This window comes from Pyxicephalus adspersus, chromosome Z (assembly GCF_032062135.1).
Source record: "Pyxicephalus adspersus chromosome Z, UCB_Pads_2.0, whole genome shotgun sequence".
Classification (NCBI taxonomy): Eukaryota; Metazoa; Chordata; class Amphibia; order Anura; family Pyxicephalidae; genus Pyxicephalus; species Pyxicephalus adspersus.
Genome location: NC_092871.1, coordinates 72987749 through 73015626, shown reverse-complemented (window position 1 = coordinate 73015626; position 27878 = coordinate 72987749). Strand labels below are relative to the sequence as shown.

Genomic DNA, 27878 nt, shown 5'->3' with positions numbered 1-27878 from the left:
CCACCCCTAGTTAAAGGAATTTCAAGCTGTAGCAGTCAAAAGTTGAAAAACTTGTGAAAATTCAACATTGGGCTTGGTGTTTCAAAGGCTAGTGCATCTAGAAATCTGAAATTTAATTTATGAATTTGGGGCCACTTACATAGCAAGATGCATTGGGGTGGGGCTCCTAAATGTACACCTATTCACAAAACTATAACTCATAGTATGCTACGCTGACTGCTTCTCTTTTTTCAATGCCTATTTCTCTAGAATCGGGAGGTGTGGCTAACACCCCTAAATACTTATTACTTTGGCAGGGCTAGAACATTAAAAAAGGAGCTGCCCTGCCCTGTTACACATATCTGTTCGCTAACTTCTCTATAACAGAGAGGTGTAGGTAAAAAAATATTAGGTAGAGGACAATGTGGCTAACACCCCCGAAACTTTAATCACCATAGCATCATTAAAACATAAAAAAACTCTGGTCACCAATACCCACACTGCCCTGTTACACATGACTGTACCCTTCCAATACCCAAACTTTAATTTAGTTTTGATGGGTGAGGTTTTTAATGTTCTAATGATGCAATAGTAATTCAATTTTGGGGGGAGTTAGATTTCATGTACTTGCACCTACATTTTCAGTTTTGTACACCACGTGATTCTAGGGAAATTGGGATTCATGATAGAGCAGTTATGTGTAACAGGGCAGCGCATTTAAATGGGTAGAGTTTTTTTGTGCTTTAATAATGCTATGGTAATTACATTTTAGAGGGGTTAGGCCACAGTTATCCCACACTAGCACACCTCAATTCCCCTCATCATGTAGGTGGCACTGTTAGTCCCTATTTGCATTTTCTTCCTGCTAAGCACACCTGCCTTTGAAACAGCAACCTCAATGTACAATTTTCACAAGTTTTTCAATTAGTGGTCCCCATATCTTGCAATTCGGGGGGGGGGGGGGGGTAAAATTTTAGTTACTAGGAGCTATGGGGGTACCCTGTGTCCCCTGATTTTCAAGTTATTGTGACCAACAGTTTAGGATATATGAAGGTTGGAACACAGTGAATTGCTAGGGTGCAGAATATTACAAGCGGCCTTTACACACACAGCTATATCACTGTGCTGCCATTGGTCTTTCATCTTTCCAAGTACTATTGAAAACTAACAGATCTACGGCCTTTACCAATCTGAATTTTCGGATGCGGACATGGGTGATAAAGGAATGCGTCGTAGATGTCTTTGTCAAATGTAAAATTAGTGACCTCAGATCTTGTCAGGTTAAGTTGACCTGGAAAAGGCTAGATCATTTTGTAATAACAAAGGGATGTTATGTGGTTGTCTCTTCACAATGCCTTAATGAATAGTTACCTTAAAATCAAGAGACTTGATTAACACACAAGACATGTTCTGGAACTACCTGTGTCAGTTCGGAGTGCAGTTTCATGTGGATGTTGAGAATATGTTTCAAGAGGTTGATTTCCACCAACTTTTGGGTACAGCTATCCTATTGTATGCTACTAATTGGAGAAGGTCTTGGTGTGAAGGATCGATTTAAAATAGCATGGATCTTCTGTGCCAAATTCAAAGCGGTTCTTTGGGATGCTAGGAACACCTGGGTAATAAGAAAAGAAAACCTCTCTGTGGACTGTTTTTTTTTCTGTTCCCTGCCCACTGTTCAACCATGGGAAGTTGAAGGGGGACCAGAGAATGTAACTGGACCTTCCATGTTAGTGGAAAGTCTGCTTTAAGCCAATGTCAGAATAGTGTCATTTCGGGGCACCACAGGCCCAATTCTTGGACCAGATGAACTGGGTGTCAGGAGTGGACATATGGGGGAAGGAGATTAGCTGCTTAGGCTTGCCTCCAGCACAGCAGTCATGGCTTTTTCATGCCACAAATTTTGTTGACCTGTCTCTGTCTGGAACATGACTAATCCAAATCAGATTTACATTACACATTGCAGTGTTCTTCCCAGCCCCTCCTAGCTGGGTGCACTACCCAGCACTTTTCAGTAACCACCCGACTATTTTTGGGTGGGTCCTTAAGAGTTGGATCAAATAAAGGGGCCGCCACCCGCCTACAATTTCCTCCCACCCGGCTGAAAAAAATGTCTGGGTTCAACACTGCATGGACCTTTTTTCTTCAAAACATAATTCCTCCTTCTCCCGGCTGCTGCCTGATCCCCTCTTCTATGTCTCTCCCACCCATTCCTGGCTGCTACCCTCCCCTGTTTCCTGACTCAATCTATTCCTTGGCTGACCTTCTCTGCCCTTACAAATCCCTCTGCTATGACTGGCCTCCTCTCCACACACAGAGAAAAGTCCCTGTTAAATTTGTAGGTGTATGATACTACATGTCAGAAACAGATTTGTTTTTTAATTAATTTTTTATGTAATAGGTATTGTTTGCAAGTATCATGCCTCAGTTTGTGTAGTATTGTTTTGTACAGTATTGTGTTGAAATCATGTCCTAATAGAATTCATTTTTCACTGAATGAATGTGCAAACTCAGATATCTTACCATATTAGTTCTTTAGGCACATCATCTGGTTCCAAAATGCCCATCAGTTCCATAGTATTGAATGCAAAACTGAAACATAAAGAAAGTTTTTAAATATAGGCATTGTTTTGTTTCTTATGCAATACAAGCCTTCCTAAATAATTTCCTATAGGTTTTTAGAGTCAAATGGTTTGGTAATTTTATTCTATAAAAGTTATTTTTCATATAACTTGTTTGATAATGAGTGGAAATGTTTGTACCTTAATGGTTACATTTGAAATGCAGGTGGGGTTTTGAATAAAGTAGAATAGGATCAGTAGTCATTATACTGATCAAAAAGAAACATTTTTATAATAAAGTTTTTTTTTAAATCCGCACAAACATGGGTAAAGTCATTAGAGCAAAATCAAGAAGTCAAGGTCTAGAAAACTTCTGGCACCTAGTAAATCCCTATTTTTTAACACGCTGCCATTAAAAAAAAACTCATCCAAACAGGTGGAAAAATTCCCAACAGGTCATGCACACTTCTAGATGGAGTAACATGGAAAGCCCATGGCTGGTGGATAAATTTAGGATATAAGGAAAAATTTGGAAAACCTCAAAAAGCCAGGTTGTTTAAGAAAGAACTTTGTGGTGAAAATTGGAAAAAAAATGGTCCATGACAAGACTGTCATCCAAGAAATTTGTAAAATAAATGATGATTAATAATAGATTGTTTATTGAACAGTAAAGTGTTTTTAAAACATTAAAATTTGTTGAGGAGCTGATGTGGGAAAACAAATAAGAAATGGCCCTACACTCTACTAAGAGTGAAAATATCCCAAAATTTGTAGGGAAAAAAAAATAACAGGCAAAGGTCACACCTCTCTCACATCACTGTAATGGAGACAACAAAATAAATAACTGGTTTTGGCAGCCTAAAATAAAGACTGCATAAAGGGTTAGGGCAGAAAACCATTTCTGGCAGTTAATGCAGAACTGCACTCACCTAACCTATAGCAATGTCACTCAACATTGTAAGCTCCTTCACCAGCACTCCTATGTATTTTTGCCTATGCAAAAGTTGTACAATATTATCTAAATCAGGCATGTCATAAAGTCCGACCCAGGGGCCAATTGTTCAGATTTCAGTGTTCAGATTTCCACTGGCCCACAGCCTCTGTCATAAAATCAATAATATGCAGCCTGCCAGCACTGTTGACCACAGTATAAAATACAGGCGTACAAAAAAAGCTGTATATATATATATATATATATATATATATATATATATATACACACACACACACACACACATGTATATATATCAGATCAACAAAAGAGACAACAGACAAGTAAAAAAAGGGGAAATTAGTTCCAAAAGAGGGAGAGATTTCATATGAAAGAAAGTTAGAAGCTGTGCTTTAGCAGATTGCTTGGGGTTATATGCATTAGCTCTGTCTTTTAATCCCGGGCAGTCTAATTGTTCTGGGGGTGTCCTGCATCTGGTCCCTCGTCGTCCCACATTCGTTCCAGAGCCGGCGCTCCAGGCGCCCCCATCTTCTCCTTATTTTTCTATGTCACCCGACCCAGGCGTGAGATTGGGTGACGTAGGATGAAAAAAAAAATTTGACAATCTCACTGCACATGCACAAAAAAGCTCCTTCTGCGCATGCCCGAGCATGTGCAGAAGTAGCGCCCAAGAGCCTCCCGGGTGCCTGACGTAGGTATCCTGGGAGGCCTTGTGTTCCTATTCATTTTCGACCGCCTAGGCCAGAGATCGGCAAACTCTGGCCTGTAGGCTAGATATGGCCTGGCTGGTAGTTTTTTCTGGCCTACTCCCGGCTGGCAACCAGTGGTTGAACAAACTACAAGAGCCCGACCTGCCGGAACCACATGCGGCTCTTGAGCCTGTGTTGTGGCTCCCTTCCCTATTTACCGTGGTCGGTGTTAACACTTCTGCCCCCGGGGAAAATAGAGAACATTCCCTCTCCTCCATATGCATGGCGGAGGAGAGGGATTTCCCTTCAGGGGGCATTCCTGGTAGGGGGCGGGGCCATTATGGCGGCACTCGAGAGAGAGTCCAGCCTAGCGTGCTCCTGCCTACCCCTGAAATGGGCTAGGGGCCAAAAAAGTTTGGTGACTCCTGGCCTAGGAGATCAAGAATTAGGGGGAGATGCTGCTGGAACCTTTTTTTTATAAAAAAAAAAATAAAAGAATTTTTTCCTTACATAAAAGGGTTGTCCACCCTTTTATGTAAGGTAAAAATTGTGAGTTTAGATACACTTTACTGTACTGTGAGCTGTGGACGCAATACAATGACTATAAAATTGTTTATACACCATGCTACACCTATGTTGGGTGTAATAGAAAAATGTCCCTTTTTTTTTTTTTATATAAAGCTGGTGGTTTGAGATTTTGTTTTGGAAATAAATAAATTTTAATTGAATCTAATATAATATAAAAGTTTTTAATATCATGTGCGTGTTAACGACACCTTAATGTTTTAGGAATTTGGGCTCTGCCACTGAAAACCACCTTCAATAAACCGAAAAATATTTTCTGATTGCAATTGGTAACTAATAAAACTGCCGAAATCTCAAATTAAACTAGAAAGTGACCAGTTAGATTACAAGAAACTCACCCACTTTTCTTTTCTGTCTCCTGACTATAGCCGGTGTTTGGCACAGGAAGAACTGAGTTGCTACGCTGCTGGACTTCTGTAACCCTGGCAACCGCTAACCTTATTAGCGCATAAAATATCAGTATTCTCCCGAACAATAATTTGAACCTTTTTTTAGTACCTCTGTTATAATCTCTTCACCAAAGCAGACTTGGTATGCGAACCTATGTTAAAAAAGGAAAATTGGATCGGTGTGTATCTAGTATGTTGCTAATTAAGTTTATTAAAGAAAAAAAAATCTTACCGCTCCTCCTTTTCCGTTCCTTCTAACCACAGGAACTTCTCAGGAAGTGCTCCAGGCCGGAAGTTACGTTCTTTTGGTGCCTCCCGCCCTAACTGTTGCTACCTGAGGGAAAATGGCGCCTTTGGATTTGGATAAGTACGTGGAGATCGCCAGGCAATGCAAATATCTACCCGAAAATGATCTGAAGGTTAGAGACTATAAACTATACACTACGTGGGGGCTGCCATCTCGGGCAATGTTCGTATGGCTAGTTTTGGATTCGTAATATGAATATCAGGTTTTGCATGCCATGGTTATGTGATCGGTTGGCTAGCTATTAGCCCTTGAGTTGCATAATCATTATTATAATATAGTTTATTATAGTGTAGGCATAGCAAGAAATGAGAGGAAAATCTCTTTACTTTGAGCTAACACTATTTGTCTAACAGAATAAATGTATCTATTAAATAAATACAACACCCTCTCTTTTTGTTTGGTAACAATGCAGACTTTTCACTTATACCTAAACTTAGCTACTATGATTTAATCAACACAAGATTTCTGGCATCATGACCTCACTATGGGGGACATGCTTGGTGCGGAGCCGATAATTTTAGTGGTTCTGATCCATGCCCTGTACTCTGAACCAACAGCATTCGTGCAATATCTGGGTTACTGCTCATCTTCCTTCCTTATCTCCTGAATGTCGAGGATGAGCTGCTCCCCTTTGTTTTCATTTCTTTTTTAACTGAATACCACACAAATTGTCCTTGTGTATCACAGCCTTGTACAACACCATGTTTAACCTCCCTAGCACTGTGAATAAGTATTTTTTAATGTCAAAATGGTACATTTAAAAATACTTAATATTTTAAAATTCCTGCGCAGTCCTGCCTCTCAGCTGCACACTCGCACTGCCCGGACAGCATTTGGGGCCTGGTCCTCACGTGCCCGTGGCATCCTCCGGCAGTGCCTTGCATGTGCTTCCCCTGGCGATGCCGGTCAGGCATTGCCAGGCTGCACAAATGCCAGCCATCATCTGCGTCCCCGGCATGTGAACGTTAGCCAGGGGATTCAGAGTGTGACTCAGTTACCGCTTTTGGTACTGAAAATAACCCCGAGCAACACTCAGGAATACTGCCAGGGAGGTTAAAGCCAATTACACTAAATATGTAAAGGAATACTCATTTGACATTAGGATCTTCTAATAAATACAATTTTTTTTTTTTTTGGCCAGGTTGCATACCCCCTTCAATTTCTTTCACCCTAAACTTCCATACCCCTTTCATTGTATACCTATCCGCCCCTTGTCATTTTTTCGTATCCAAAACTACGCATTGTAGGGCAACCCTTTTTCAGCCTAATGTCAGAGAGGGTTAGTAAGTTCTGCATATCTTGACCTATTTTGACCTATTTTTTTGGTAATTATTAGGCATAACTCTCAACATACAGCAATACTGTGGGTGGGTCCTAAGGGTTACGCCTTCTCTATGCAGACAGTTGGCCAATCCTATTATTGGACACAATTTCAAGTCTAGGACAATTTTTAATGTTCTCGGAGACTTCTGGTCATCTTATGCTTTTTCACCAGAAATGTAATCTTTTTCTTTTCCAGCTATTCCTCTTCTCTTCCCCTCTTCCTTTTGTTAAAGGACAAACAATTATGTGTTATTTATTATAAATTAATAATTAAATTATTAATTTCTTGGAGGATATCGCCTGGGTGTGGCTCTAGTGCACTGTATGGAGCGAATGTCTTTACTGCTACAATGCTTTATGTACTGTACCAATATTTGTTGTATCCCCTGCAAACAGTTGTATCTATCAGTCATGCGAAAAAGGAGTTTGGGAACTACAATACTAAAAACTGTGCATTGATGATGCTTTAAAGACCTATACAGAGTATTGCTACCTGGCTCAAGGGGGACCTGTTCATCAGCCAGCCATGTTGTTCAACGCACCATAAGTGAAATTGGAACCAGGAAAAGCATTGTGTATATGTATTGTGAGTATGCCTTCCTTGTGCGAGTGGAAAGTATATACTGCACTCCACTTGCAAGCGGAGCAAGTGACTTATGTGTGCTTAATGTAACGCAAACAAGTGTGTTCCAGGCACATGTGAAACCAATAGAAGGGAACAAGCTGTTCCTAGGGTAACTCCTAGGTAGTTACAAATAACGTGGTTGAATAATAGGGTTAACTCCACTGGGTAATTTGAACAGTCCATTTGCATTGGGCACAAGACCCACATGGAAATGTTTCATAATTTTCAATAGGAGTGGTATAACAATTTTGTTGTTGAGAGTTGGCACCTTTCTATATACACTGTTTGGCTTATCTGTCACTAATTTGGAAATTTTAAGGTTATGAGGCCAGTGTTTTTGGCAGATACTTCTAATTTCAGCATGGTTATTGGTGTATTCTAATATTAATCTGCTAGTATTATTCTTTGTGTGGCAAATTGGAAGAGTAAAGCTACGTACACACTTCCAATTATTATCGTTGGAAAACGAACGACGAACGATCCTGCACGATATCTACGAACGATCGTATAGCACCCACTTGATTCTTTTACAAAATTAGCCCAGCAGGCCCATGCTGGCTCAGCTTCCATCTTTTCTCTGATGCTCACCTGTACATCCAATGCTGCCTTTGCACTGAGCATGCATGAGATTGAACACTTTTTTTTTTTTACATTATAAGAAATCCTCTGAAGGTGCATGCACACAAGGAGCAGTGCAGAGCCTCTTGGGGTGTGTGACACAAATATACCAGGAGGCTGCGGATTTCCCCTTCAGTCTTTACTGAAATGGAAGTAAAGACTGAAGGGGAGAGGTCCTCTCCACAAAAATGTAAAAACAAAAAAAAAAAACATAAAACGCACGTTTTTCCATTATATAACAGAAAGTCACTCTTTAATATAATGTTAAAAATGTGGTGATGTTTTAATAGCATCATGCATGTGATATCAGATGGGGACAAGACAGACAGTGACCCCCTCTAGATATGGAGGTTTGTACACAAAGCTGTGAGGATGCAGAATGACACGCAGAGAGCTACCAGTGGATACATTTCAAAGGCAGAAATCTGAGCTCGTGCTATGAGATGGGGGTGGGGCTGCCTATGTCTCCTTCACAGGAAGGCTGCACAGGAGGACACAGGGCACAGAGCAGCTTCACTGAGATCCGAGGATGAGAGCTGCCGAGAGCTGGGCGGGGTATTCAAATCAGCCGGGCGGAGCAACCGGCTAAAAACCTCTTGGGAGAACCATGCAATGGTTCTCACCCAATAATCCGCGCAGGGCCGATATCGGACAAGAATCTGAAGTGTGTGCAGCCCGCGTCCATCGTCCGAACGACCGTCCTGGGGAATCCACGGACGTTGAACAACGAACGATCGTAATGTAAAGGAAGGGGAAGAGTGCGCAGCGGCTTGGCGCTCCGTCGTTCTTCCCCTTCCCTCTCCATAGAGCAGAGCGGTGCTGTATGAACAGTACTCGTTCATGCATTGTGCAGTGCATAGTTGTTAGAAAGGATTGTGAAAGATCCTTTCCAACGACTATAATTGGAAGTGTGTTCATGGCTAGGGAACCCTTGCTATAATTACTAAATCCACACCTTACAGTACATTGACCTGGTAATCAATAGGAACATTGCCAATGAATATCTTGCTTTGCTTGCCAGTGAGAGAAGAATGTTATCCACTACCGATAGCCAAAAATCCTGCAAGGCACAAATTGTTTATATCTCCAGGAACCCTGGTTCAGAAACATTGCTCTAACAGATGAACGTTGAGGCCAAATGTTATAGCACCATTGGATGTAAGACCTTTCAGGCAGCTTCACTACTCCTTTGGTCTTATTATTGGCTTTGATGAATACTTCCTTGTGTTCCACAATGGATTAAAACAAATGGGATTTTTGTGCCTCTGTATAAAAAAAAAAAAAATCCACGCAATCCTTTCCTTTAAGAGTCTATTAAGAAACACCTACCCCACTGTATTTCTGATTCATGATTTTAAGCTTTGCTGCAAAACTAAGACATGTTGGTAATAGAATTTTCTAGCCTGGCCTACAAGTTTTGCTAGTATTTATTTTGTTTAAGGCAACAGTAGAGTCTAAAGTGAAATACTGTCATGGTACAAAATCCTTTTTTTTCCCTCAGCCCCTCCCCCGTTTTCATTTTTTGTTTTGTTGTGATACTTTTATGTTTCAAATTTTACATATATGTATTTAAAAAAGAATTTTTTCTTCTCTATGGGGGAAAAAAAGTATCCATTGTGCAAGATTTTTGTAACTTTGCAATAATTTTTTTTTTTTTTTTTTTTTTTTAGCGTCTATGTGATTATGTTTGTGATCTTCTTTTGGAAGAATCTAATGTTCAACCAGTGTCTACACCAGTTACAGTTTGTGGAGACATACATGGCCAGGTATGTATTCACAGTTGTTTTGTTGTTGTTGTTGTTTTTTTTTTTTAGACTAGTCAACACTGAAAAACATTTACTAGTTATATACAGTGTGAAAATGCTTTTAGTCTGATCTGCATGTACTCCTCCCATTCCCTGTGACACCACAGAAGATACAACTGACATCAGGACAGCACACGCAAGGTTATCAGGTTTAAACTTTTTTTTCGGTTGGGGGGTCTGGCTTTGTGGTACCTGCAGCCTCTGGGCTGGGAAGGACTTAGTATAGAGTAATAAGTATCGTGGTCTCTGAGCGTGCATTCTTTTCACCATAACCCTGTTCTCCTCTGGAGGGATGGTTCTCTTACCTAATCCCATCCCATCTGCGTTGCCCCATCCTATATTGGATTTATAGAATATTCCAGCCCTTGTCTGTTGAGCTTGTCTCAGTAGAATTGGTCTACTGCTATTGCTCCCTAACCAAAAGATGACTCTCAAGTCATTTCTTGTCCTCACCGGTGCTTTTGTGTTTCACCTGTTTGGGAAGGTTTTTGTGCTGAAGTGGACTTTCCTCAGTGTAGCTGTGGCAGCATCTTGCCTTTTATAAGATCTAAAATGCTGTTTCAGTAACTTTAATTCTTGAAACAGATCACAATGGGATTGTTCAGTGCTCAGCTGTGATCTGTTCAGAGGACTATAATTGCTAATGAGCGATGGGCGGAGAGCACAGCACTATGATGTGATCAAGACCCTGAGAATTCTGCCCCCATCTGCCAGCATGTGGGTCCACTTACATAGCAAGGGGCAGGGCCCCTAAATTTATACCTACTGGTCGCAAATCTATAACTATCATGGTATGCTACTCTATCTGTGTAGCAACAAGTGGTGAACCATTCCCTAAAATGTTATCACTATGGCATCATTAGAACATAAATTCTGCCCACTAAATCAAAATTGGTGTTCAGGTATTGGAAGGGTACAGTCATGTGTAATAGGGTAGTGTGTTTTGATTGCTAGAGTTTGTTATAATGATGCTATTGTGATGAAAGTTTGGAGGGTGTTGGCCACAAATGTCCCCAACTTGCACCTATATTTTTGTTTACCTGTACCTTGGTAAAGAGAAATTGGGGTTTAAGGTTAGGAAGTGGACAGTTACGTGTAACAGGGCATGTTGTTGCTCAATCTTTTATGTTCTAATGATGCCATGGCAATGAATTTTTTCAGGGGTTTAGCCACAGGTGTCCCCCACTTACATATACATTTTAAGTTTCCTCCACCTCACCTTTCTGGGGAAGTTGTGGTTCAAGGAAGAGAAGCAGACAGGGTAGCATAATATGACATTTATAGTTTTGTTCTTGTTCAGTTTTCACTAGTTTTTAAACTTGTGGCCCCATATCTTGAAATTCTTTAAATAAATGTTGGTTTCTAGAAGCTATATAAGTATCCTGAAAATGTCAATTCATTTCAATCAACGGTTTAGGAAATATGAAGGTTTGACAAAGAAATGACCAGTCTATAATTGTAATGGTAGGGTTATAGTAGGTGTGAGAGACAGATTAACAACAAAAAAACCCAGTGCTCAAAAGTCAGGACTTGATGTCCATTGTAATGAGTGAAATAAGTATTTGATCCCCAATCAACCAGTCTGGAGACTGCTTTTGGGCCACCCCCTTTATTGTCTTGGCTGTGTGTTTTGGGTCATTGTCATGCTGGAATACCCATCCATGACCCATTTTCAATGCCCTAGCTGAGGGAAGGAGGTGCTTACCCAAAATTTGAAGGTGCATGGCCCCGTCCATGTCCTGTCCCCTTATCAGAAACATCCTCAAAGCATATAGTGTCCACCTCAAGTTGAGTTGATGCCAAAGAGCTCAATTTTGGTCCCATCTTACCACAACACTTTCACCCAGTTCTCCTCTGGATCATTCAGATGTTCATTGGCAAACTGCAGACAGACCTGAGCGGGAGGAGGGTGGGGGGGGTTGGAAGCTTGTGGGCTTTGCAAGATTTCACGCCTTCACGGCGCAGTGTCTTACCAATTGTTTTCATGGTGAATATGGTCCCAGCTGCCCTGGGATCATTGACAAGTTCTCCCCTGTGTAGTTCTGGGCTGCTTTGTCACTGTTCTCATGATCATTGCAACTCCACGAGGGAAGATCTTGCATGGAGCCTTAGATTGAGGGAGATTGATAGTTGTTTTGTGTTTCTTCCATTTATCGCGCCAACTGTTTTCACCTTCTCGCCAAGCTGCTTGGCAATAGTTTTGTAGCCCAGTCTAGCCTTGTGTAGGTCTACAATCTTGTCCCTGAAATCCTTAATAGCTCTTTGGTCTTGGCCATGGTGGTTAGTTTGGAATCTGATTGATTGCTTCTGTGGACAGGTGTCTTTTATACAGGCACTGTAACAAGCTTGGATTAGGGGCACTCCTTTACAGAGGCTGCTCCTAATCTCAGCTTGTTACCTGCATACAGTGAAGATAATTTGTTGATAGGGGATCAAATCTTTTTCCACTCATTACAATGCACGTCAAGCTCTGACTTTTGAGCACTGGTTTTTTGAGGGTTGTTTTGTTGTTATTCTGTCTCACAGCTACTATAAACCTACCATAACAATTATAGATTGGTCATTTGTTTGCCAGAGGGCAAACGTACAAAATCAGCAGGGGATCAAATACTCACTGTATCATGCTCCTAAAGCATCATCACATTTTTAGGAAAATGCGTTTATTTTGTTTGTTTTACACATTTTTGGGGAGGACCCCTCACCTTTAGTCTTTACTGCCATGATGGTAAAATCTGAAGGGAAAATCTGCAGCCCCTGGGATATTTGTGTCACTTATCCCAGGAGTCTGTGTACTGTTCCTTCTGCACAAGCCACATCAGAATCTTTCTGTAATGTAAAAAAAAAAAAAAAAAAAGTGCTCAATCTCGTTCAAAGCTACACCGAAAAGTGCGCTCTGTCACTCCCATCTTCACCCAGTTCTCTGGGTCTGAGATCTTCAGCCAGGCTGGATTTACTTAACTCTTATACATGTTCATGGGTATTCTTGCAGCCAGCTATGCCCCAGATCCCATGTACATTAATGTACAATATTGTAAAAACAAAGTAAAAAGTTGAGGGAACAGTTAGCAGGATGCCTAGCAGATAGTTTGGTCCTAAATATCAGAACATTGAAGCAAATCAGATGGTTGCTGAACGTTCTTAAATACAGCAAGACACGGACAACTATGGAAACAAATTTTATTCAGGATAACATCCAATAGGATAGAAATATTTAATATTAAAAATCCTTCCAGTTCTGAGGTGGTTGTCTGCACACCATATGTATGTACACAGTCATACATACAGAAAAAGAGTTGCATAATACTAATACAAAATGATACACACAACATATTTTTCGGACCATAAAACGCACCCAGGTTTTAGAGGAGGAAAACAAGAAAAAAATATTCTGAACCAAATTGTATAAAGAAATATTTAAAAAAAAATATAGCAGAATAATATTTTACGAGAGAGAGATGCACATCGCACAGATATTTACTCTACAAGACTAGTGACAGGAAAGCTACAGCTCACCTGTCATAGGAGAATGACATGCTGCACAAGATAAAAAAAAAAACTGCTAACCAGCACTGCTCACCTCACACTGCCCTCCTCCTGCTCGATCTGCCTTCCTCCCCACTGTCACACAGAGTCTTCGCACACAGAAACACATCCCCAGCATCCCTATAGGCATGAGCTGCTGATAAACACTGGAAGGGGGAAGGCAGGGCTCTGCGATCGATAGGATACGGAAGGGGTGGACGGCTTTATAATTTTTGTAATCCGGGCAGGGAAGGCTGCAGGACAGAGAGGGCCATGCTGCAGGGGGGATGCCAGGCTAGATGGAACTGCAGCCGCCTGCTGGGGCCCTCCTTGGAAGTGCGGGGAGGGTATTAGGACCATAGGACACACCCCCATTTCACACCAATTTTTTGTGGGGGTAACTGTCTTTTGGTCCGAAAAATACAGTAACAGTAGTTATGCTTTAGCCAAACATATACAGTATATGTCCCCTCTGAAAGGGTCACACCTAAGCTTAGGTATACAAACCTCTCTTTGTCGTGTAATAAATGTTTAGTGTCATGTCTATCAGCATAAAGTTAACAATAAAACTTCATTTGATTATTCTTTCTCAGGTTTCTCAACATGTGTAGCCATACTAAAATTCTTTTTCACAAATTGGATAAAAAAATGACAGAATTCAAATTGTTTCCTTCAAACGTGGAATCAAACACTGGATTTTTTTTTATTGCTACTCGTCAAATGATGTTTCTGGCATGCTGACTAAGACAGAATGACAGAAAAACTTGGATGTAAAAGATCAACAAAAGCTGAAACCCAGTTTAAACACAAAGGGTACACTAAATATAGACCCAACTATACATAAAAAAGTTATAGGCACTGTGACAAAGGTACACATTTTACAATATTTCATTATAACCTGGAAATCTTAAACTAAACTTTGTTTTCCACAAGTAGTTGAATCCATCTCTCTAGTAAACAGTCCTAAACTTTTTAAAATGTATAAGGCAAAATGCATAGCAGTGTTGCATACATCTGAAGAATGTGTTTACCTTATGTCAAATATGTAGCATGTATGACCTTTCAAAATAGGTTATATGCGTTTTTTTTGTTTTGTTTTTTCTTTTTTTATTAATTTTTTGGCTTCGCTATTATGTCTAACAAACAAATGTAATTTTTTAAATGGCTGCTGATTTTATTCTAGTTTTACGACCTGTGTGAACTCTTTAGGACTGGAGGACAGGTTCCTGACACAAACTATATATTTATGGTGAGTAATCCTGCAAAATTTGCTTTTAATGTAAATTGGAAATGATTTTCCCCCAAAAAACTGAAATCAAGTTTCCCATCATGTGCTTTGAGGTGCCTTATTTTATAAGCCATCAAAATCTTTTCTTTGCACCCCATAAACTGTTTTTACATAGTTATAGAGATATAGACATTGTTTGCCTAAGCCAGGCCTACTCTATATACCTTTGCTAAAGTATTGTATTTAGACAGGAATGTGTTTGGAATTTTAGTTATGCACTCGGAAGTTGTACCTAAGTTGTAAACAGTGGAAAAGTTGTGAAAAAAGGGGGGACACATTGATAATTACAAAATGAGCTGCTTATACAAATATATAAATGATTTACACTTACATCGTCAACCTAAATTTGTACTGACAAACTTTTTTCTCAGATGAGATCAAGTTATACATATGAGAAAAAGTTGTTTTCTAAGTTTGATCCTAAACAAATACTGTAAATCTTATTTATCACCTTTGTATCCTGTTTGTAAATCTACAACATTTCATGCTGTAAATTGCCTGCTTGAGGTGTTCTAACCTCCTCAATAACGGTCTATCATAGTGGGTAACTCCTATGCTTTGCTTCTCAGAAACACCTCACTGTCGGGAAAGAAAAATATGCTCTGTTAACAGCCTTATAGTGTTTTTACTGAGGTGTTCTCTGATGTCTGTGAATGTTTGTTTGATCTATGTATCCTAAGTGGCATAGAAATTTAAGATAAATCGCATTGCTTTTTGAGCTAATAGCAAAGGTTTTGATCAGAATCGTGGTGAGACCCCCTTTCACTTCTAAATTTCTGCATATCGGGTCCTTTGCAGGCCTTACAATTAGATAAATACAATCTTAGATGAACAATACATGACATATTACAGTGTCGTCATTTACCAAAGACCACGTTAAAGTGCAGAAGCAGTGTATTTTTTTTTACACAGTTTTGAGAAAGTGTTGTTTAAAGCAGTGGTCGCCAACCTTTTCGGATCCACAGAACATTAAAAACACCGGCTCCTGACCGCGCATGCAGGGAGAGCCAGGTGTCACTCAAAGGGGGGAACCTCCCCCAGAGTGACGTCATTATGACATAACCCTGCCCACTCTCCTATCGCTCATCGAAGCCTGCAATGAGAGAGTGGGCGGTTTATGTTCAGGGACACAGCCTGCCCACCTTTCTGATGCTGTGAACTTCCTGGGTAACGTGTTCCGCGGCTATGACCAGTGGGTCCCCCCAGTAGGGGGTCCTTCTCCTGACCCTACTCCGGGGTGCTCCGGCCAGAGCCTTGGTCCTCGGGTTAGCAACGGCTGGCTTAAAGCTGTTGCTTCTAAAATGTTAACATTTTGCTGTCTGAGGGCCTTCCCCGTTTCCCACTGTATCCAGTACTTCAATAAAAAAAAAAAAAATTACACTTTTACTCTCCACTTTAGGCAAAGGTGAAAATAAATCCTTAGATAGGATAAAGATAAGCTTAAAAAAGAACTATACTCAAAAACGAACAAAAAGACACTTACTTCCAATTCCGCAGGGCAGTCCGATCACTCCGAGGGTGTTCGGCATCTGCTCCCATGTCGCCCTGGAGCTGTCTTCGTCTTCTGTTTCGTGTTCTTTATCCTACGTCACTTGACCCAGGTGCCAGATTGGGTGACGTAGTATAAAAAAAAAATGCAAATCTCAATGCGCATGTGGGAGATTGGCAAATTTTTCTTTCATCAAAAAGCCTCCTTCTGCGCATGATCTAGGTATCCCAGGAGGCTTTGCGCTTACATGCTATCTCGACCGCCTAGGTGGACGAGAATTAGGGCACGGTGCTTATTTTTTTTTTTTTTTTTTTTTAAATAAAAAGCCTGTTGCACATAAAAATAGAAAAAACTGAATTTTTACCCTACGTAAAGAGGTTCTCTACACTTTTATTTAAAGTGAAAATTCTGAGTATAGGTATGCTTTAATTTATTATCTGTAATTTATGATAACACTATTTATTTATTTTTTTACAGGGTGATTTTGTAGACCGAGGGTATTACAGCTTGGAGACATTCACCTACCTGCTTGCTCTGAAAGCCAAATGGCCCGACCGTATTACGCTGCTAAGAGGAAATCATGAAAGCAGACAAATTACACAAGTATATGGATTCTATGGTAATTATACAATGATCTAAGGAAGGGTTATGTTTCTTTAAATCACCAGTACTTGACAGTTTATTTACTTTGCACTAGGAGCATTACAAAGCATATGCTTGGGTGCTATACTATATGTTTATGTGGAATCCAATAGTGTTCAAGCGACTAGAAAACACAAAAAAGGGGAAAAAAATACTAGGAGAATGGTGGCTACTTGTTACTGCTGCCACTGCAAAGGAACACATGTGAAATCTCAATCACTCACATTTTTAATTTTTTTTCTGCTTTCCTTGAGAAAGTTTTCTTATGATTTCCTAAAGCAGCAGCTGCTGGTTTGCACTAGAACAAGCAGATCTGGGGGTCTCCCCAGTGCAGCAGTTTAGAGCTAATTGATTTATAAAAAAAATCATAAGTAATATATGATTGTTATGTTCTGGTTCATAATGCCTTACAGTTTTCATCCAGTCTACCAGTTCAAGATGCTTTCCACATCTGGGGCCATAGAAATGCTCTCTCCTTCTAACCTTCTATGTGCATGGTCTATGCACATAGATCATTCTGTCAGGAGTTCCCTTTGGTTAATTGGAGCCTAGGTCCTTTGCTTAATCTAAAAGTTCTCTTTGCAGCCCAAGCCCATTCTCCTACAAAGACCCTCCTACCACCTGATGCTATCCAAGGTGGTAAAGCCCTCAAAGATAACCCCTCACACCGTGCAGGAAGGTGCATCCACATTAATTCTTTGAGGTTGGGGGGTGTCTTCTGCCTCCAGTGTATGGGTGTATCTTTGCGCTGCAATCTAGAGTTCTGTTCCCCACCCCCTACTAGTTTTCCCAAAATAAACCTTAGGTATCATGAGCTACTGGACAGGATGTTATCTCTAGGCTTAGGAACTGTAAAATGTTGGGTCTTTGCTTTAGAGAACTTCCAAGGCTATTTTTCTAAGACCACATTTGCCCCATCTTTACTTAAGGTTTTTAAGTTTTCATCCACACTGACAAATTCCAGATTAAGTTCCTGCAGTCAATCATTCTTTTGCATCGGGCATATTTTCTGATTTTGGCTTACATCAAAGATGCACATCTCTAAATATGTTTTCATGCACATTGATTCCTTCAGTTTACTACCAGACCATTTTACCATTTGTTTTTGTCCTTTCCTTGTGGCTTCTTCTTTGCGCCTTGGGTGAGTACCAATACATAAAAGGTGTTGGACTTTATTTTGGTTCTCTATGTCCCCCTGTGACATACCAGTGCTGTTCTTTAGGATTGAGTCGAAGGGTTTTCCCAGTAGTCCTCATTGCACCAATACTGGACCGGAAGTGTGTTCCAAACTGGCATAGCAAAACCGTAAGAGGATGTATTGTTTTTCCACACCTAGTGTTACAACAACTGATCCTACAACCTACTTTTCAACTGGTTTTAACAACATGGCAATTGAAACTCTGGGTCCAAGGGATGAAAGCTTTGTGTAATCTAATGTTTAAGCCATACAAATCTACTTCTGCATTACACTTGCATTGAGTAGTTTAGGTCAGTGGTTGTCAACCTTTTTGGTCCTGCGAACCACAAAAATTACCGGCTCCTGACTGCGCATGCGCAGGGAGATGGGTGTAACTCAAAGGGGGAGCAACCTCCCCCATAGTGACATCATGATTACATAACCCTGTCCACTCTTCCATCGTAGAGCCTGCGATAGGAGAGTGGGCAGATTGTGTCCTGGAATTGGGTCATTGCAAGTCATTGCAGGTTGTACAAATGCATATAGATCCCTGAAAAACAGTTATAAGCATGTCCTAAAAGGGAAAAGCTATTTAGATAAGGACAGTACAACTTTCTTGAAACAGCAAAAAGTAATGCAGTACGTTTATGCAATCTATGCATATCTTTGCAAGAAATTTCCACCATCTTAGACTTATTGCAGATATCTTAATGTCACAGTGGTGAAAAAGATGGGCAGGGCAATATACAACAAATTTGGTGCTCCCAGTTGAATGTCTCTCATTCAGGGTAACTGAGTGAAACAAAAACTGCTTTACTATGAAAAGATTATTTTGAGCATTTTGACACTTTATTGGAATTTAATTTTTTTTTCTGCCTGTATGGTCCAGTATTTCATGGGGTCCATCTGCCTAAGTATTTTGTTGAAATAATTTTAGAAAAATCATTGGGAGGTGAAAAAAAACATTTTATTAATCCAAAAAAACACATGCCTTTCTTTTAGATGAGTGCCAAACCAAATATGGAAATGCCAATGCATGGCGTTACTGTACTAAGGTTTTTGATATGCTCACAGTTGCAGCCGTAAGTATTTTGCATTTTCTTACCTTGGATTTTTTGTTCCTAACTGTTGTAGTCTATGCATCTGTCATTTAATCCTGTATGATTTCTGTTAAACTGCAGTTGATAGATGAGCAAATTCTATGTGTTCATGGAGGTTTGTCACCAGACATAAAGACTTTGGATCAGATCCGGACCATTGAGCGAAACCAGGAAATTCCCCACAAAGGAGCTTTTTGTGACTTGGTGTGGTCAGACCCAGAAGACGTAGACACTTGGGCAATCAGTCCTCGAGGGGCAGGTTGGCTGTTTGGAGCTAAAGTAACCAATGAAGTGAGTTAAATTTTTTTAAACAATTTTTTTTCTTCTGTGTGTAGTAAGTAGCTTAGTGTGTATGTTGCAGCCCATTCTTAAGGAATGTTGGACAGAACGCTGACTCCACCTTTTATCAGTAGGACATCTTTTGAACAGCCTGTAGTACACACATAGCTAATGATTTCACACTGAAGGTAAAATAAGCAGGTGAGATGATGGTGTTCTCATGTATTAATTTTACTGTGAAAGAATCAATGAATGGTATTTATTGACACAATAGTTGTTGAAAAGCTAGCCGGTAACAGGAAACCATTGCTGGCAGTACCGTTGTCTTAAAGTGATATGTGATAAGTGATAGGTGCAGAGCTATTGCCTTGAGCATACAGGAAAATCTTGTAATTTTATATATCTACATATACATCTCACAGAAGGGGCATATTTTCTTTCCTCCAAGGGAATGAGATGCCGATCTCATGCATGGACAGTTTGCTTCCGCTTTAAACATACATACATACAAATTTTTTTTTTTTTTATATTGAGCATTTAGTTGTCTGTTCATCTGTTCCCTGTGTAAAGTATCAAATTAGAAGGAATTACTATCATTTAATGACCACTGTTTGTTTTCATCTGTCCAGACTGGGCATTCTGTTTCCTTATCCATTTCTGCTTCTTCCTCTTGAGAGCAGTAAATTACATTAGGCAATAAAGTCTCAGGTGCTATTTCAGAATAGCAGTGACTGGAACAACAGTTTGTCAAAGCGCTGTATAATATTGTTGCTCAGACCCAGCAGGTACTAATGGCACATGAAGCTGTCAGAGAAAGCCAGGGCCAGCTGTAAGCATAGGAGCGGAAATTATTAGCATTTATCTCTTCTTCCTATATTTGCACTTTTGGAAGATCCTTCTAAACACAATGATAGGGATATGATTGCACCATTGAGGTCAATTTCCTATGGTATGTTTGCTGGCCTATTAGTCTGAGGAGGAGTAATGGTCATCATTTTGGTGTAGAAGCCCTAGTTGGTGGTACTTACTCTCCTGGTCACTTTCTTTCATTTGAAATGATTTCCACATCACAGGATCATCCTGCTGGAAAGTCTTTGAAAGTCTTTGAATCAAAATTGCTTTAGCAGTTACTTTTAGGAACAGGAGATTTTGTTGAGTTGTATAGTATGGAACTTGTTCTGAATAGTTCTACACATGCCTGCCTGGTTCCTCAGCTGAGGATGATTAGTGAACAAGTCTTCCTAACTTGTTAAAGGTAAACCTAGAAGAGCATTGCCTACATCAGAATGTGTTCAGTCCCCTCGTTGCTAGTGGAAGATATTAGACATGTACCCTCTGGCATCCTTTTTTTAAATTCTTACATTTCTTACTTTATTGCATTCTGCCAACTGCATTATGCTTCCAGTACAAGCATTGTTATTTTTTTTTTTTTTTCTTCAGTGGTGTCTTTTTCCTGAGCCCTTTGGCTTCAAGCTTCATCTTCTGTTCTATTCTATTCATCTATTCTTCTTGTTAATGAGTCTTAAGTGCTTTCATCACTGCCAGGTGAATGTTAATTCTCTTGGTTATGGGTTTTTGTTAAAATATACTTTTGGTAGCTTGAGCTACAGGTAGTCATCTCATTCTTAACCTCCCAACCGCTAACCCCGTACTTTTTCGTCCCAAAAAATTTTGCTACTTTCGATAACCCCATACTTTTTTGCCTGTATTAAAATCCCACTTACCTGGTCCCGCTGTGCTCATCCAGCGTCGGGTCCGTGTTCCAGCGTCGTCCTCCAGCGTCGGGTGTCCTCTCCTTAGAAAAAGCCGGCCGGCTTTCTCTAAGCCGGCCAGCTTAGAAGAGGAAGCCGGCTGGCTTTCTCTTCTAAGCCAGCTGGCTTCCTCTCCCTCCGTTCTGTCCAGCGTCGATCGCTGGACAGAAAAAAAAAATACTCACCTTCTCCCTCCGCTCCTCCGGACACGTCTGTCCCCTTCTGTGTTCAGCCGGCGAGTGCAGTGACGATCACTGGGGTGCAGTGTAACGCTCAGGTGGTTAGGCTTGGTACTGCTTGTTGAAAACCTGAAGCATTCTTGTAGTAGAAATGACTATTCTAGGTTGGCCTACATTTTCATAATTTTTATGTTCCAGTCTGGGTTGCTCAATAAACACCAAATATTTCAGTGTCCAGTAGATTGGCAATCTTCCAAGTGAAGTAAGTATAGGAAAATTATTCCACCATATGTCTTCCTCTACCTAAAAGTATACAACTTGTCCATTATATTGGACCCGTCCTGTGGATGATTTTATTTTAATAGATTTTTATTAAATACAAATGAAAATATAAATTTTACAAAACAAATGAATATGAACAGCAAAATAGAGGTATTGATTTTGATATAGAGTTATATCAGGTATAGAGGTATAGCGTTTGATCATAACGAACACATCAGGTTACAGAGTATCTTTTGAATAAACATCAAATTAACATGTCTCCAAAAATCAAGGCAGTCTCTGTAGTAATGCTTGACCCATCAAACAGAATAGAAAAGTGATAGGAAGAAGAGGTGGTTTGGGAGGGGGAGGGAAAGAGTGTCCACATCAGGAAGAAGACTGAATCGAGGAAAGATATGCGATCCATGTATCCCAGGTAAGTTCAAAGGCATGTGGAGTATCTTGAATAGTACAAGTGAGCTGATCATTCGCCATTATCCAATTTAATTTAAACAGTTTATTGGGCCATTGATATTGGTGGTAACTTCCAAGCAAAGATTTTTTTTTTTTTTTTTAAACACAGGTTTCGATGCTTTGATTTGAATTTCAGCAATATTCAATAAAATCACAATTTTTACTGTAAAATTATCTTTCAAAACTTACCGTTTAGGGACAATGGCAATGCAATGCATCCCTTAACAATTTTGGTTTTTAAGATTGTATCTACTTAAAATTGAACCTATCACCAGAATGTTTACTTTGCATAAAAGGGTAGACAGCCCTTTCATGCAAGGTAAAAAGTATACTTTTTTTTTTTTATCGCCACAGCCTAGGCAATCAAGAATGAATGGGAGCACAGAGCCTCCTGGGATACCTACTTCACTCATCCCAGGTGGCTTCTGTCTGCTACTTTTTTCTGTAATGGAAACTGAACCATGTGCGCAGTGAGATCAGCTCTCTTCCACATTTACAACAGACTTAGGCTATGTACACACATGCAATACTTTTCCTTAGAAAGTATCTTTCATGATCCTTTACAATGACTAGCGACTGCACAATGCATGAACGAGTGCTGTAGATACAGCACCATTCTATTGTATGGAAAGGGGAGGGGGAGAACGACAGAGCGGCACCCCGCTGCACTTTATCTCCCTTCACTTCCATTACGATCGTTCATCATCCATCGTTCGTGGATCCGCCAGGGCGGTCGTTCGGACCATGGACGATCGCTGTACACGCAGGATTCTCGTCCAATATCAGCCCTGAGCCGATTATCGGACGGGAACAATTGCAGGTGTGTACCTAGCTTTAGTCACCCAATCTTGCACCTGGGCAGTGTGAGATCAAGGGGCATAGCCAGAAAACAGAGGTAAATGGTGGCGCCCAGCGCTTCTGCACCAGGACGAAAGTGTATTCCAGGAGGATGCGGGACCCAAACGACAGCGCCAGGAAAGGTGAGTGTGAGTTTTTTGTTTTTGGTTTAGATCTGCTTTACGGAAAAAAATACACAAGCCTATTTAATGCCTTTATTAAAAATTGTATTTTTGTATTTATATTTTGTATTTATTTTTGTATTTATAATTTATATTTATATAAATTTGGAGTTTGCAAATTTATATTTGCAAACTCCATGCTTTTTTTGTTTTTTGTTTTTTCCTGTGAAAGATTTTACATTCTTGACTCTTACTATTCTACAGTTTGTCCACATAAACAACTTGAAGCTGATCTGTCGTGCACACCAGCTTGTACATGAAGGCTACAAGTTCATGTTTGATGAAAAGCTTGTAACAGTCTGGTCGGCACCAAACTACTGTTATCGCTGTGGCAACATTGCCTCAATAATGGTTTTCAAGGATGTGAACACTCGAGAGCCAAAACTATTTCGTGCTGTTCCAGATTCAGAACGTGTCATCCCACCGAGAACAACAACACCATACTTCCTCTAAATTCCTCTCACATTTTCTGTACTGTACTGTGCTGTGCTTTTTTTTTTTTTCTTTTTGTTAAGCATTTTGCTGCAGAAATGCTGCATTTCTTCTTTTAAATTATCAAGTGTATGTACTTTTTCATTTTTTAAAATTCTGTTAAACATATTGATCAGAATAACACAGCTTATGTTAACAGTAAGGGCACTTATTTTTCTCTTCTTGCCACCTGATGGGAAGTGTATTAAAAAAAGTTTGTTAATTAGTTAGTTTTGTAAAGAAGGCAAGATTCAGTGATTTAAAGACTCGAGGCAAGGGACCCTTTATGTTAAGTGAGCTATATTATGTTAGTATTTCAAAAGTAAAGGAGCTCTTCAACTAAAGAGTTTTGGCTTTATTTGATGCCATTAAAACTGGCTAATATATACTTTTTTGGTTGTGAATCTGTGCATATAAATATTTGCTTAATAGAAGCAAGTTGCATTTTCAGGCTCGTAAAGTTTTATTAAAATTCTTTAACAAAAAAAATCTTAAATGTCATTACCATGAGTGAACTTTCAATATACGTTTTCCATGTTTCACACTTACATTTAGCCATTTTATATGCTACTCTTTAAACTAGTAATGCATTCAACCCCCCAATTTTATTTTGCATTTCCACCCTATAAACTTTCTGTGATAATTTCCAGGAACTATGGCTTGCTTTCAGCATTAAACCTACACAAAAATCTATTTATAAAATAATGGCAAGCTGTGCGAGAGATTAGGAAAGTGGTTTGTAAGTTATTTAAAAAGTCAGTTTACCACTAAAGCAAAAAAGACAACATGTTTAACATCATATATCCTATTTTATTTTTTAATGTCTGACATTTAAGTCAAGATGTTCCAGAGCACTGAATGTCTGGCAAGGTCAACGTGATATATTTTTGGTTTGGCCTGAAAACAAATAATGCAACAATCTATTAATGTACTAGTAAACTGCAAAATATTACATTTTTGTTTGGGGTTGGATACCCAATATGATAGATTCTGGCAGTGTAATCAACTTTGTTTACACCCCTATACTATCAATTGAAGGTATATAACATGTCTAAAGAGGAACTGTTGGTTTAATAGCTGTGCTCCCATTTTAAAAAAAAAATCCATCTGCCTATAATGCTGATTTACACACATGCATACATATATTGTAAAAAGAATTCTATTAAAGCACATTTGTTATCACTAAAATATGTAGGCTGCTATTTTTTACCGTCTCTAAAATGCTAGTTGCTTTTAGCAAAGAGCAGAACTGTTCCTCTGCTTACACAAGAATTATTCTGTGCTAAAGCCTGGGCCGCCCTTTGGAAAAATTGGAGTGAGACAGGCAGAGTTCTTGGGTACCAATGTGGCTGTTAAGAGCATGCATTTTCAAAACAATCATAATGTGCAAAGTGATGCAACTTATAGTAATGATTCAGGAATTTGTTTTCACTGATTTTACTTTTGAAGACTGAAATTGAGATTTGTTTTGAATTGTTGCCTGCTATGAGTTACATTTTTGCATTATTACCAAAGAGTACCTTTACATTGTTAGGGATTTCGAAAGGGCATAAAACATTACAAAAAGTTTTTTTTTTTCATATTTTTATTTAACGACATATAGATAAAATTTTATGAAACATTTTATACCTGATCAAATACACAAATTTGCATCATACTCGCTCCTATATAATGTAGTTGCCCATAGGGACCCAAGGTAGCTCACAAGCTTATCCCCTGACTCCTATAGAACCCTTATCTCAACGGTTTTCACAGAAACAAGTCAGCTTCTTCATTTCTATTAGATAAATTATTCAGTATGTACAAATTCCACAGTTCCACATTACTTTCACAAATATCATATTCCAATTGGTTTACATTAATTAAGCAATAAAACCTCCGCTTTAAACCTTGCAAAACAGGCACCCTTCAGAGCAGGAGGTGGGCAAAACGGCAAAGCTACCTCAGCGGGGTATCCTCACTAGATGACTATATTAATCCATAAAGTTTATCCGGTATATGTCTTAAGAACTGATTCAGCGCTGAATTTAGGGGGAAAAAAAAAGATTACCAATGGGAATTTCCCACTTGGAGTTCTCAAATTACAATCATTAACTTCATTATTTTGCCATACACTAAATAGCTCTCTGTATTATCTCACAGAAGTTTATTGAACATTTATAACATAGTAGTACTTTTGTTACTAGATAAAGAGCATGCCAATAGGATTGTTTCACATGTGTGTATCATTACTGAAAATACCCTGTTTTTCATGTCACATAGTTAAACTGCACATTTAGTGTGCTTATTTTGGGTTAGTTTGTTCTGCAGCAATTTTTGAAAGGATCCTTTAGCATTTTCAAAACCTTGCACAGTGCCAAGCATACTTGGTAAAACTAGAAAGTTCAGCTGAAAAGTGATTTCAGGACTGATGTATAATGCATTGCGCATGCAAAATCTTAATCTTCATTCCAAAGAGTGATGTCAAGGGTAGTATTGGTACTGGTAGTTGGTTTTTGTTCTCCTCTTGAAATATCTTGTATTTTGATAATATCATAAATGCTTCAAAGAGGTCAAATGTTGGAAATAAAGAGTTTATCTGAAATCTTCTGTGTAGGTATGTTTTTTTTGTTTTGCGTATTAGGTGTGGATGGTGGAAAACTGAAGGTTATTGATTACTGGTTACTGAAATGGCATGATCTGTGTGCATTCTGTTAAGTTAAATTTGCAGCCGACTGTCCAAGGAGATGATCCTCAATTTTCAAGAAATCTAATGGTGTTTCATGTTATGCAATAAATGTTTTACAATTTTCTGCAAAAGGGGAAGTAAAATGTCCTATTTTGCTCCCATGACCAACCACAAAGCTTTTTTCCCCTAGCTACTTCTGCTAGCAAGCAGTTGTTCATTAGCTTACCTCCATGGTATAAATGGTGTTCCTTCAACAAAGTGGTTAAAGGCTTATTTTGAGCCATATTGAAATAATTGGCATAAGGCAGTTGCTACAGAATTGTCTGCTGCACATCCATGGAGTGGATCTCTCATATTACCAGACCCCAAATGTGTACTATTGGTTTGCTCTGTTTCTCTTACTGAAGGTAGCCATCAGAAGACAATCATAAAAAAATGGACATGGTGAGCAACAATACTAAGGTAGGCTGTGTTACTTAAACAGAGACTGTACTCAAAAACTAGTCTTTCAATTAATATTATATTCCTTCTTGCACTAAAATGTCATTCTTCCCTGGTGGCACTGGCTAAGTCAGCTTGTATCCATCCAATATATAATGGTTTCTGAAGTGTTTAGAAGTTGTAAGCTTGTTTTCTTCCTCTCCTGACCTTCTCCTCCACCCAATCCCCCTCCCTCCCTAGCAGGAGCCCTCTGCATGGAGCTCACAAGCTGCAAACAAGCAGGAAGCAGCTGCAGACTAAGCAGTCGTGCGCTTGAGTGACATGAGAGTCCCAGGTGAGGAAAGAAAAAAAATCTGCATATTTAGGGCAGTGGGAGTCGATTAGAAACACTCCCACCACTGATGGCATTTCCCACATTGCACCTCTCCGCTTAGGCGGTGGGGAGACCTGTGGGTGTGGCCAGAACTCCTTTTTGATGTTTAAAGGTAAAGCAAGCTGAAGAAAAAAAGTATTCAGATGATTATAACTTTGGCTTATGTTATCCATAAGTCCAAGTTGATTTTGTGAGTATAGGCACGCTTTAAACGATGCTCCTTTGGTATTACCGGTGTCTAGAAATATCCCCCATACAATTTATGCCACTAGCTTGAAACATGGATACAAACCTGAATGGATCCATGCTTTCATGTTGTGGAAGACAAATTTTGAACCTACCATTCAAATGTTGCAGTAGAAATGGAGACTTAAGCTGCGTACACACTTCCAATTTTTATCGTTGGAAATGAACGACGAACGATCGATTGGTCAAAAATCGTTCGTAAAAAAAGTAACCAACGACGCCGACGAACGAGAATAGTTGCTGGAAATGAATGACCGGACCGGCGGATCGGATTGGACGACGATCGTTTACCATCTATCGTGTGTACGGTCGTTCAGTGATCGTCCATGGTCTGAGCATGCGTGATGAACGAACATTCGCTCAATACATACTTTATTGTGTATATTTTTTTTTACATTTTTGGAATGCCCGCAGCTCAACTTCTCGCCTCGGGAACTGTCTTGGCCACTTCGGTGCTACATCACCACCATTTTCTCTTAAATTTCCTTTCTTCTTTATCTATCAAAATCTGCAGGAATAAAAAAAGAATGTTAAGTACACATATATTGTGCCAATTCTTTACCCAAAAATTATTAGCGGTGCTATACGATCGTTCGCCGATATCGTGCAGGATCGTTCGTCGTTCGTTTACCAACGATAATTATTGGAAGTGTGTACGTAGCTTT

The 27878-nt window shown here is 39.5% G+C and overlaps 2 protein-coding genes across 6 annotated transcripts in view; one reads left to right on the top strand and one right to left on the bottom strand.

Moving 5' to 3' along the window:
• The window catches only part of RABEPK (Rab9 effector protein with kelch motifs), a 78561-nt gene extending 73189 nt beyond the window's left edge, over positions 1-5372 (bottom strand). The window contains exons 1-2 of one of the 5 annotated variants that reach the window (XM_072430163.1): positions 5265-5372; positions 2503-2571 (exon numbers count right to left, since the gene is read on the bottom strand). In XM_072430163.1, the coding sequence (XP_072286264.1) occupies positions 2503-2555 (53 nt within the window). In that variant the 5' untranslated portion in view covers positions 2556-2571; positions 5265-5372. Of the gene's footprint in view, positions 1-2502; positions 2572-5104 lie in introns of all 5 variants that reach the window. The other 4 variants (XM_072430166.1, XM_072430162.1, XM_072430164.1 and 1 more) reach the window with 4 other exon arrangements.
• Positions 5373-5418: 46 nt separating this feature from the next.
• PPP6C (protein phosphatase 6 catalytic subunit) lies at positions 5419-26069 on the top strand. The gene is made up of 7 exons (XM_072430167.1): positions 5419-5574; positions 9699-9794; positions 14539-14604; positions 16610-16751; positions 18954-19033; positions 19133-19342; positions 23219-26069. Exons 1-7 carry the CDS (start codon positions 5500-5502, stop codon positions 23465-23467), a joined length of 918 nt encoding a protein of 305 aa, XP_072286268.1. The 5' UTR covers positions 5419-5499; the 3' UTR covers positions 23468-26069.
• The last annotated feature ends 1809 nt before the right edge of the window (positions 26070-27878 follow it).